The sequence below is a fragment of the Panthera tigris genome, chromosome B3 (assembly GCF_018350195.1).
Source record: "Panthera tigris isolate Pti1 chromosome B3, P.tigris_Pti1_mat1.1, whole genome shotgun sequence".
Lineage (NCBI taxonomy): Eukaryota > Metazoa > Chordata > Mammalia > Carnivora > Felidae > Panthera > Panthera tigris.
The window spans coordinates 134161472-134173905 of NC_056665.1; the positions used below are offsets into that span (position 1 = coordinate 134161472).

Here is a 12434-nt window from a genome sequence, read left to right on the forward strand (position 1 = left end):
ATAAAATAAAGGGAGATGAAGAAGGAACTGATCCCTTTTTTCCTGCCTCACTGCTGAGCATCTCATATTCTCCTGCCCTCATACTGGGATTCATACCATTGATTCCACTGGTTCTCAAGCCTTCAGGTTCAGACTGAATTATGCTGTTGGCCTTTTTGGGTCTCCAGCCTGTATGACAGATCGTGGGATTTCTTAGCTTCCATAATACATGAGCCAACTTCTCATAATTAAAAAAATATCTATGTTTAAAAATGTATATATATACCTTGTTGGTTCTGTTTCTCTGAAAAAACCCTAATATAGTATACATAGAGATATTTTATCTGGTACTTCCCTCAATATACCCCATCAAATACCAAAAGGAAATAACGTATCCTTTGAAATATTGCTGTCATGATATAAAATAGTGAAATTTACTGAAAATTTCTAAAATCCTTCAAAAATAAACAATTATTTTATTAAACAAACAGTAACAATTTGGGGGGAAATTTTGGGAAATATGGTTTCAGTACAATAGTATCACAGAAATTCACATAACTATATTTAAGCAGAAGTTCACTTTAGCTTATTTTCAGCTCATAATTACATATGTTCAAAATGCCATTGGTTTCTTCTTAACGGTCTGGTAAATGCTGGAACTGATACACTTCAATGATAATTTCCCTAGGAGGTCTGCTAAAAGAAAAAGTCATGCAAAACCAAATGAAAGCTGAAGAGTGATGTTGTATTTTGACATGGGCTGTAGCTACCTAATTGTATCAATCTGAAAGCTTATACATAAGTAAGCACAGTGTTAGGGATTAGCATTGTATAAACTATCAGCTATCAGTGTGAACCCTTCCATGGCTTTCTCTGGTCATCTAGCACCATTTTGATTCCCTTGTCCTTGTGATAAGTGGGTAAAGGTCAAGAAATACCCGAGTAAAAACAAAGACAAGTGATTTTTGCTTACTATCTCATGTTTTTATTACCAGCTAATGTTTTTTCTCATAATTTGAGTAGCTATTAACAAAAAAGTGTGTTTCTTTTCATATTTCATGTAAAGCTTCAAAGACAACCAGAATATCATCTGTATTCGGTACCTCTTGCACCAGAAAAAGGCTTAAGTAAAACTAATTAAAATATTTGGGAATTTAGTTGTGTCAATACTACTCTAACCGAAAGGTCTTTTAAGTGAAAAGATTTTTTTTAAATTTTTTTTATTTACCTATGATTCTAAGACATGCAAGAAACCAAAAAATCACACTTTCTCTGAAATTATACATTGTATACATATTGCAAAAACATTAAACATTAAATAATTTAAATTGAGTTAAATACATGACTACATATAATAAATTTAGGAATTGGAAGCATTAATAGAACACAAAAAACTGCTCAAATTAAATTCTAGATTTAAAAAAAAAAACAATAAAGTCTGTTATTTATTGTCCAAAAGCCAAAATACCTATTTGGTGGCTATTAAAACAGGTGTATTTGCAGAGGATTTTTAAGGCAGTGAGGCTACTCTGTATGAGACTACAGTGGTGACTATACGACCTCCTGCACTTGTCAAAACTCACAGAATGGACAATACCAGGAGCGAACCCTAAATTTGGGTGATAACACTATGCCAATGTAGGTTCACTGATTTTAGCAAATGTATCATTCTGGTGGGCTATGTTGATGATGAGCAAGGTGTGTGTATGTGGGGGTCAGGGGTACCTGGGAACTCTCTGTACCTTCCTGTCAATTTTGCTGTGAACCTAAAACTGCTCTAAAAAAATAAAGTCATTTGTCTCAAAGATGTAAAACACTACAGTCAAGGTGATTTCCCTTGAAAGTTCACGTGAGTACTGACCAATATTTCATTGTTCACAAATCTCAGAAAATTATTTCCAAATGCACACTGTCAACACCACCAGTATAACATAAACTCTAGGGAACAGAAGCAAAGAACGTGTAAATTAGGCATATTTTGTAGCTTGTGGAGATGATACCTAGGAAAAAAGGAATTAAGGGTTTACTTCAGAAAATCTTAATGAGACATACAGAACATAAGAACTAGAATGAAGAGGGTATTCTACAGCTATACCAAAGTATCTTCTGGTCTAAAATATCACCACCTACCTCCTGGCATGTGTGGACAAGGTAAGAGAGAAAGAAAAATGGAAGACCATGACCACAGAGCAGTTGGTCTACTCATTAGCAAAACTAAAGTCAGACTTGCCAAGATCAAGGAAGGCATTATCTGTTTCTCCAAGCAGCTATTCTTTTGGGGCATAGTTTGCATAGCTGACTAACCTGAAATCAGGCCCACATACTGACTTCTAGTGAGTTCCTGAGAGAAACTGCAACAGAAAATATGTGCTATATAATGCTATCACGTACAGTTTCTTAAAAAACATGGGAAAATAGCATTGTGGATTATAGAACAAGTAGTTCATATATATATCTCTATATCTCTATATCTATAGAGATATATATAAACACTAAAAAAAGGGAAATAATTATATAAAATATTGAACTTGCTAATTAAGCTCATTTAGTTCTGCTAATTAGGAGGAGCTATATGGAGGATAATCTTATTCCAACTCCAATTAAAACAAAGGGTAAAATATTTGAGGGAGGAAAACACAGCAAAATGTGTACACACAAGGTTTCCAATTAAACTTCAACCTTCTGGTGTTTTCGTTTATTCTTGCCAAAACATAGCGTTCTATATTTGAAGTTTCTCGGAGATAAATAATTTATACAGTGGCAATGTGACGCCTTATGGGTAAGAAGTAAGAAACCTAGGGCACAACTCTTCCCCGAATACCTAAGAGCTGAAGTGGTTCGATGATTCATATTTGTTTTCTGAGAGAAGAGAGGTAGCAAGAGGTAAACAGTGGAGTCAAGATCTAATCAAGAATGACTGGCACTGAAACAGTCAGTAGTAAAGTCTTCTACATGTCTAACAGTACTAACAGAGACTTGATATACTAGATTTTAAATATCTAGGGAAAGCTTTCAAAAAAACCCATAAATGTAAGATAGCAATCACCACCTATGGTTGAAATTCTCATTGATTTTATAATTTATTTAGTTGCCCCAGAAATATTACTCTTTATTTCACTGTCTATCTTGGCATAGTTTTAAAACATCCCCTTTATTTTGGATATCAGATATAAGTCATCCCATTTTCTTTAATCAAATTTAATTTTCTATAAGATCCATTACACATTACAATGATGACCTCCATAAATAAATTGACAAATGTATTGATTTGTCTCTTTTCATTGGTAGCAAATTGAAATCCTAAGTCTTCTAAAAGAATGTCAAATTCTTCATCAAATTAATGTGTGATGTCTTCAAGATGGATTTAATCTGTGCCACTTGATAACAACCTTTTCTGGATTTGTAATGGTTTCTTTCCACTGATTCACTGCTTCAGTGTTATTACTGTCTTCGCTTATCCAAATCTAGAAAGGAACAGTACAACCATTTAACAGAGTCTGAATTCAAACTGCTAATAACTCTTATGGATGAAAGACGAGTGGAAGTTTGGTTCACGTATTTTCAATTAAACATCTTTCCATTTTTCCAAAATTTTGTTTGATTTCTATTTGAAACGTAAATGTTAAAATACTTAACCTAGTCACCCTACAGACTGTTTTAGATGAATCAATCCAATTTAAAAATTCAACATGAAAGATTATAAAAATCATTTCTCCCAAAACAGTAATTAGTATCTTTCGTTATTCAATAAGCCTAGGAGCTCAACTTACAATGGATCCTAATCATCTGAAACACTTCTGTGAGGATTAATGGAGACTAATCATGATTTAAGTTAGATTGGTAAGAAATGTCCATTTTAAGCACCTTTTACATTAGATAAAGCTGTGACTTTAATTGAAATCTAAACTAACTTTAGGTAACAGACATGAATGAATTTGAGAAAATTGCAAAGCATTATGCAAATGTGAGACATCACACTGGTTACACACCACAGAGGCAAGGTGGGCAAGGAACCCAAAGCCTGAATTCTCACCTCAGCTTTAGCCCTGCCAAGTGCCGCTACTTCGGAATTAACTTCTGTGAGACGGAGTTTCTAATTCTTTTAAATAAAGAAACTGGCGCAGGTCACTGATTTTCAACCTTTCCCCCCTTAATTTCCTGATCTGAAGAACTTTACTTCATATAAAATCTTACAAAGAACCTTAGTATATGATATGAATCAGATAACGCCAGCATGCTCTGGCTGATGTAAGGGTGGGGAGACCTTGAGTCCACATTTGGCTACCCCATCATGATGGCTACTAAGGACACCAGAGAAGCCAGAGGGAACAGACGAACAGCCAGAACCCTTCCAGAATTATTATTCTTAACTGGACTGTCAACCAAGAAAATGGAATTACCAAAAACGTTATGCTGAAAATCACCTGAAATCTCCCATTCCATTCCTACATGATCGCTGAGGCTTAGTGAGATAGGAAGCCTTAAACTGAATCCACTTCATAGGCCTCACGGCTTTGAAAAGTATGCTACCTATATGAGTTTTTGAGTCCAAACTCTTTCCCAAGTAGGAATAAATGAAGAACGACAAAACTGTAATTTTTTATATAAATGTTTTAGGTAAAACACATGAAGAAGTCGGTCAAAAAGTTATTATCAATCTTTGAAAATTCACATGTAATTTAAGGATTTCACATAGGCTGCTAATAACATCTTGTTATCAAGCAGACAGAAGCCTTTAAACCAGTAATGTAGATTTTGGAACTTAAATTCAAGCCAAACAATCATAATGAAGATAAAAGATAATGAGCTACTTTTGGAAACTACAAAGGAAACAAGTCCCTATAGGATTGGCAAGTAAGCAAGTGTTCTGTTGTCTTACACAGATGACTAAAAATTTTTAAATAGATTAATCTAGACACCAATACTATCTAAATACCACCACAACCACTGCTACCACTAATGTTTTCAAATTCAAATCTAACATTCAAATTTCAAATTCAAATCTAACATTATTCAGTTAATAGCATACAGAGTTAAACATTAAATCGAACAGGACACAGAAAGAAGAAAGTTGGATATCTCCAGCCTTACAAAATCTGATTTAAATACTTAGCGTCAAACTCAACAGTACTGAAAAACTGACCTTTCTTATAGTGTTTACAGCTGAGAAGCTCAGAAATAGACTTATTTCAAGATAAGAAGCCTGATTGCTCAGAAATTCCAACTATTTGTATTAAAGCAAAGTGTGACAAGATTTCATTTTTGTGGCAACATTAAATTTTATGATGCTGAAGAATTTTACTCTATTCAACTTCAATTTTATCCCGTATTCCCTTTGATGACTAACTGCTTTGAGCATACAGAAGTGCAAGCAAAGAATTCAAGATAAAAAATCCCTACTAACCTGCCCCACAAAGTGTCGTCTTCTTACAGAGCTCCGACTGTAAAGCTTAATGAGAAAAATAATTTCTTTTTCATTCTGTCTGAGTGGAAAAATCATAGTTTCTCCCCACTTTACTCTGCCACTGGAGGCCTTCAGTAAGCGTGTCTTCTTCTTATAAATCAACTCTCCTGAACTAAACATTGCCACCTTCACAAAAAAACCTAAACAATAAGAAATTTTGATATGTAAAATTTTATTTTAAATGTCATAAAAGATACATATCTATATGTTATATTTGGTGTGAAAATACAGATAAGCCGCTTCTCAAGATCTGACGAAAAAAAAAAAAAGATCTGACGAGCTCTTGGCATAACGGAAAACATCTCTAGTAAACTTTATAGTTCTCATCACGCTTTACAAAAAACTACAGCAACCTCCAATGAATCTAATCTTTCTCTAACCTGAATGCCATTAAAGACTGGAAACTGGAGGCATACAGGACAGTCAGCAATAGGGCAGCACACACTGAAAAGTATTATACAAAAGAGAGGGGCCAACTCTTTGGACAGCTGGAGGAATTTAGTTCACGGTTTTACACAGATAAAATTCTTTGCTCGAGACTCCTGAGGTTAAACACACACCCACTAGAGAAAATTTACTCTTTAAATAAATGGAGATAGAGAGCTTCCAGTAATGGCAGAATAGTTGTAGAAACTAACCTTCCCATAGATTAAAATTATAAATTCTGGGGAAAAAAATATAAAAAACAAGTGCACAAGCCATTAAAGATTGACCAAAAGCAGGAAGAAATTGGAGGAGAGTCAGCTTTTACAGATGGGAACTGCACTGGGTAAAATTCAGGTTTATATAACTTTTCCCCTAAGCATACTCCCCCGTCTGCCCCGTCTCACTGACACGTGGTCCCTACAGCTCAGGCAGAGAGGGCAGTCTGACTAGTTTGAGTAGTCATGGGATACAGCTGAGGTGGCCAGGGCAGCAAGAGAGTGAGGAGGGAACTTCCAGAAAAAAGGGAGCTGCCAAGTGAGGACCTAGACAGACCATCAGATTTCCAACATGGAGATTATGATAATCCTGATAGCAGTTTTGATCAAAGAAAGACCCTATTAATGTCATAAATAAATTCCATCTGTGGATTTCTACTGATGTCCTTATTTCCTAGAATATTAACCCTATGTAGCCCTGGTAATTTATTCTTTTAATACCACGTTAGATTTTATTTGCTTATTTTTATTTTATGATTTTTCCATCTATCTACATAAGTGGTAACAGTCTAGAGCTATTTTTTGTGTGCACTATCCTTTCGGTTTTGATATCGAGAATATGCTAACCTCATAAAGTTACTTTTTCCATCGTTTTTCATGCTTTGGAACAGCTTATATAAAATAGGAATTAAATGTTCCCTGAAAGTTTGGTGGAATCCACCAGTAAAATCATCTTGGCCTGGTGCTTTTATTAGAGGAAATTCTTTAACTACCTACACATGGTTATCATTTTATTCAGATGCTCTCCCTCTTTTGCAGTGAATTTCAACAATTTTCTTCTCCAAAAATCAATTATTTTACAGAGATGTTCAAATGAATTGATATAGTTATAAATGGGGTTGTCTTATTTATTATTGAACCACCTTCAAATTTGAAATGTTATCTTTTTCCTTGTGCCTGTTTTCTTTATTTTTTGCTCGATCCAATTTACTGTAGGTTTGTCTATTTTACTGATCTTTTCGAAGAAACAGTTTTTGGCTTTATTGATTATGTCTTTTGCTGTTGTCTCCGTATCTATCAACTTTGGCTTTACCTTTAATTCCTTACCTCTACTTTCCTTTGTGTTTGCTGTTTTTTTCCTAACTTCCTGAGCTGAATGGTCGCTTGCGTTTATTTTCAGACATCTACTGCTTTTTGCCCACCTGCAGGGATCTTCTCTTCTTGTAGCCGAATAAAGGAGCACTCTTACGCCACTCTTAGCCCTTAGGGAGGACTGACTTCACACCTCCAGCTCTAGGAACAGCCATATAAACCAGGCCTATGCAACCAAAACATCAGAGCCCCTTCTGGTGCCCAAAGGCACAGGGAAGGAAAAGTGTTTCAAGGTTTATGTGTGATATTTTCTGGGGCTTTTTGAATTAAGTTTCTAGTTAGCAGAATACTCAACAATGGGCATAGACCTAGAGAAAAGACAAATTATCTAGGCTAGTGAAATATATCTGACAGTCCTCTGGACACTCAACCTATATAAACTAATGACCCAAATAAGGAATAGCATCAAATGGATAAAAATCCAAGAGACTATGCAGTAGACACATGGCTAAAATCTGAAATCCAATAAAGTAATTTTAAGTTAAAAGGTAAGTATTTAAGTTAAATAACAAAAGTATGATTTTAATTTCCATTGTTAAGAAATATAGGAAAAACTAGCTTTGACTAATATTTTCCGAAGATTTCACTTTGAACCACAGATATACTTACTCAAAGTGAGAGGTGATGAACAGCTTGGAAGGTATTGTGCCTCGAGAATCTGTAACTGAATTCTGCTATTTACTGCTTGAAAACAAGTCCCCAATTCAAGTTCTGCATGGCAAACCTAGGTATCAAAAAAGTACCATTTGATAATTAAGAATAAAGTTTTGGAGATATTTCAAAAATTCAAAAGCAAAGAGCTACAATTTTAAGTTTTGAAAGCGATGCCTTTTATTGACACACAAAATTATGATAGAAAATATGGTTAGGATAAATGCATGGATTCTGTAAATATGAGGTACTCACTTTCACGGATTCTGAAAAGCCAAGTTAAACCTACATACTTGATCCTTCAAAACCAGGGAGGTCAAAAGATATTTCAAATTGAAAACAAATGAAATTCTTCAGCAGTTTTTGTAAAGAAAATGTCCATGAAATAAACACCAAAAAAGGCCACTTTCAAAACATTTAGTCATTTGAATTGTTTTTAAGAATACATAAACTATAATGAAAAGCTTCATATATAAGAACCACCATCATTTTTTATGACTATAGACACAGCAGTAGATGCTACCCAGATTAGAAGATTTGAAGACAAAGGATTACTACAAGGAATAAATGTGTAGGTTAAGAGCTGAATTACTATGCTGAATGAGAGCCAGCCAAGAAAGTTGGCAAAAAGGAAGCTAATGAAAGCGACGGAGGCAGTAAATAATAAGGAAAAGGTCAAAGAAAACCTGAGGCAAACAATGAAATGAAGGAGATTCAGAGGGGAAAAAGTTAAAATGTGCTCTTCTGTAGCACTGACTAAAGAAGAAAGTTAGTAATCCGTGAGATGGAACACAAGCCAGCCTACTTATGTGGATTTCAAAGTCCTTGGAGTAAAAAATCAAGGAGAGAAACACAAAGTCATCCAAACAGAAAAATACTACTGTTCACATGTTGAGAAGAAAGAACATCAGGTTAACAGACCTCCCTGGGGCCCAGCACAGACAGGCACAAAAATCTTTGTGAGTATGGATTCCAACAAAGCTACAGAATGGCTGAATGACACTTGATGAAGAGATTTGTATTTGATAATTACCGAGTATTCCCCAACCATTGGCACATAACTCACTGAAAAAGAACCTTTCCATGTATCTGCCATCGACTGAATCATGGACATTTCCTTCAAGACAGGATTTGGCATTTTAAAATTGCTCATGCCAGGATTAAAAAGATGTGTACATGTGTCTACACACACACACACACACACACACACACACACACAGTGGAATATTACTCAGCGATAAAAAAGAATGAGATCTTGCCATGTGCTACAATGTGGATGGACCCAGAGGGTATCATGCTTAGTGAAATAAGATACAGACAGATATTGTATGATGATACTCATATGTGGAACCTAAATAACAAAACAAACAAACAGACTTTCACATACAGAGAACCAACTGGTGGTTGCCAGGAGGGAGGTGAGTGAGGGGATGGGTGAAGTAGATAAAGGGGATTAAGAGGTGCAAACTTCCAGTTATAAAATAAAGAAGTCATGGAGATGAAAAGTACAGCATAGGGAATATAGTCAGGAATACTATAATAGCACTACATGTGACAGATGGTAACTACACTTACTGTGGTAAACAGAGTAATGTACAGAATCACTGAATCATTATGGTGTATACCTGAAGCTAATGTAACACTGTATGCCAATTATACCTGGATTTAAGAGGGTTTCTGGGGGTGGGGGAGAGGGGAAAGTGGGTAATGGGCATTGAGGAGGGTACCTGTTGGGATGAGCGCTGGGTGTGGTAGGGAACCAATCTGACAACAAATTATATTTAATAAATAAGTAAATAAAAATTTTAAAATTAAATTGGTCATGACATAAATCGAGAGCGAGGCAGTGAAAAGTGAACCACTTTAAAGTATAGACTCAACTGTCAAGGTTAGACTCCCCCTTGAAAAGTCTAAAATGATGATCAAACTTGTCTATTTTGGCAACAAATGCTGAATTCTAATAAAAAAGTGAAAGTACTATTTTTGCTTTTATAATCAGAGTTTAAGAATGGATTAATAAATCTTTTTTGGTAGCCATATATAAAACGGAGCTCTTTCTTATTTAAAAAAATGCTGCTGTTCTTGGCGTTTAAAAAAATAGATTAAATACAGTTGCTTGGGGTGCTCGGTGGCTCGGTCGGTTGAGAGCACGACTCCGGAGTTTGGCCCCGGGGTGTGATCTTCCAACTGTGAGATGGAGCCCCATGTCAGACTCTGTGCTGACAGTGCAGAGCCTGCTTGGGACTCTCCCTCTCCCTCTCTCGCTGCCCCTCCCCTGCTGGCGCTCTCTCAAAATAAATAAATAAACATTAAAAAAACAACGACAGCTATTTATTATTTACAAAACACCAAGGAAACTATGGGTAAAATTTTTTTGTTATTATGGTTCTGTGTCCACAATGTAACAACACTTATGAAAACACCTAAAGGTGGCAAAACTTCCCTCAGTGTTACACACTTGTAGAGCTCACTCTCACAAAACAAAGCCGCGCTTGGCAAAGGTTTGCTATTTCTAATTTGCCAGTGTCATTTCTGAATTCAACTTATTTATTATGTTCCAGGATATTAATTCAGATTGTGAAAAACTATTCAAAGTGGTTTTCAATGTCCCTATAACCGAAAAATTAAAATTCCAATCAGGGCACCTGGGTGGCTCAGTCAGTTAAGTGTCCAACTCTTGACTTCGGCTCAGGTCATGATCTCAGTTTGTGGGATTGAGGGTGGCGTCAGGCTCTGAGCTGACAGCACAGGACTTGCTTAGGATTCTCTCTGTCGCTCTCTCTCTGCGCCTCTCCCCAGCTCGTGCACACTGTGCATGCTCTCTCTCTCCCAAAATAAATAAACTTTTAAAAAATAATAAAATAAAATAAAATTCCAATTAGCACGTATAAAGTGCATTTTTTTTTAACGGTTATTTATTTTTGAGACAGAGAGAGACAGAGCATGAACGGGGGAGGGGCAGAGAGAGAGGGAGACACAGAATCGGAAGCAGGCTCCAGGCTCCAAACCATCAGCCCAGAGCCTGACGCGGGGCTCGAACTCGCGGACCGCGAGATCGTGACCTGAGCTGAAGTCGGATGCTCAACCGACTGAGCCACCCAGGCGCCCCTAAAGTGCATTTTTAATGGCCACAAAACTATGGAAGATACATGATCTCTAATCCTGCAACATGTATCCTTTTTTAAAGAAAAGAAAACTTTCCAAGCCTTCCTTGAATCGTTGTTGAAAGTGAAAAGCATAGTTAGAGAAAACCATGATCTGGTGATCTCTGAGAATATCTTCTTGAGGGGAAGTGACATATGGTAGAGCTGGTCCTGAAATCGATGCTTCTGTTCAAATCCTGGCTCGCCAACTACTGGCTGGAGGAAATCATGTAAGTGCTTTGGTGTGTCGGTGCCCTCAGTAGGGATACCGAGAGCAGAAAGCTCATAGATTTGAGTGTGAGCATTAAATCACCTAACACCACATCAGTTGTATGTAAGGCTCTGTAAATAAAAATCTCATCTTTTCCGCATTATTCAACACAGAGACTTGGGTTCTCAAATAAATACTTACGTTACTATTTGTCAGGGTCAAGAACTCTCTACTAAGACGTTAGCTCTACATGAAAGTTCTGCTGTGTGTGGTGGCATAATTGTCACCGTGGAGGATGGGTGTGAAAGTCCGGCTCTGTCAACTAGAATATCAATTTTCCTCCTCGACACAGGAAACAAAGCATACTATTTTTGCACTGGCCAATAATATGAAACATTCACACTAATATAAACCCACTGGTCCAATATAGCCCCTAAGTTCTTCTTTCAGGCCATCAATCTTTTTGTACCCCTAGGACCTAACACACAACAGATACACAGTTGTCGCAAGACCTCTAAAACATGAAGTAATTTGGTAGAAACTTAGCCAAAATCATTCATTCAGATTCTCCAAGGCAGATAAGATTATAACAACTCAATTCTCCAGAAAATACCTTTGCTGAGTTATCTTCTGATATACTCTACTCGTCTTTAAAGTTTTAGTAAATGAATTATCCATTTGAATAATATATTTTGTGCCTTCTGTAAACTATGGTTGCAGCTTAAGGTCTACCAAACCTAGTTTCAAAGATGCAAGTGACAAACTCCTTGTCACAGTTACAAAGCAAATTTCCTACATTTAAACAGAATATAAAAATAATCTAATATAGCATGCTTCCGTTTAATCATTTATTCTTTCATTCCTACCTACGTACCAACAGTCAATGCCAAGAATATAATTAGGCCCTTGCTAAGAACACAGTAAAACATAAAGAAAACGGATGGAAGCTTGAGCCTTGTTTTGTTTAAACCAAGTAACTGAATTCTAAGTTGTAATAAATACCGTACAGAGAACACATTGGAGATGGAGACAGAAAATAATAGACAAGAAAGAACTATCTAAAAATTTCACTTCTTGATCAGTTATAGAAATCCTTTTTTATTTTTTAATCTCTACTTTAATTCCCTTCTAATTCGCTGGTTCTCAAGCCAGAGTGCAGAGTAGAATCACCTGGGAAGTTTCTAAAAACTACA

The 12434-nt window shown here is 36.1% G+C and overlaps 1 protein-coding gene across 4 annotated transcripts in view; it reads right to left on the minus strand.

Moving 5' to 3' along the window:
• Positions 1–443: 443 nt before the first annotated feature.
• The window catches only part of TC2N (tandem C2 domains, nuclear), a 44577-nt gene continuing 32586 nt past the window's right edge, over positions 444–12434 (minus strand). For 3 of the 4 annotated variants that reach the window (XM_042990390.1, XM_042990389.1, XM_042990391.1), the window contains 3 exons: positions 7846–7960; positions 5384–5583; positions 444–3443 (listed from right to left, as the gene is read on the minus strand). In XM_042990390.1, coding sequence (XP_042846324.1) covers positions 3333–3443; positions 5384–5583; positions 7846–7960 — 426 coding nt within the window. In that variant the 3' untranslated portion in view covers positions 444–3332. The remainder of the gene's footprint in view (positions 3444–5383; positions 5584–7845; positions 7961–12434) is intronic. The other variant, XM_042990393.1, reaches the window with a different exon arrangement.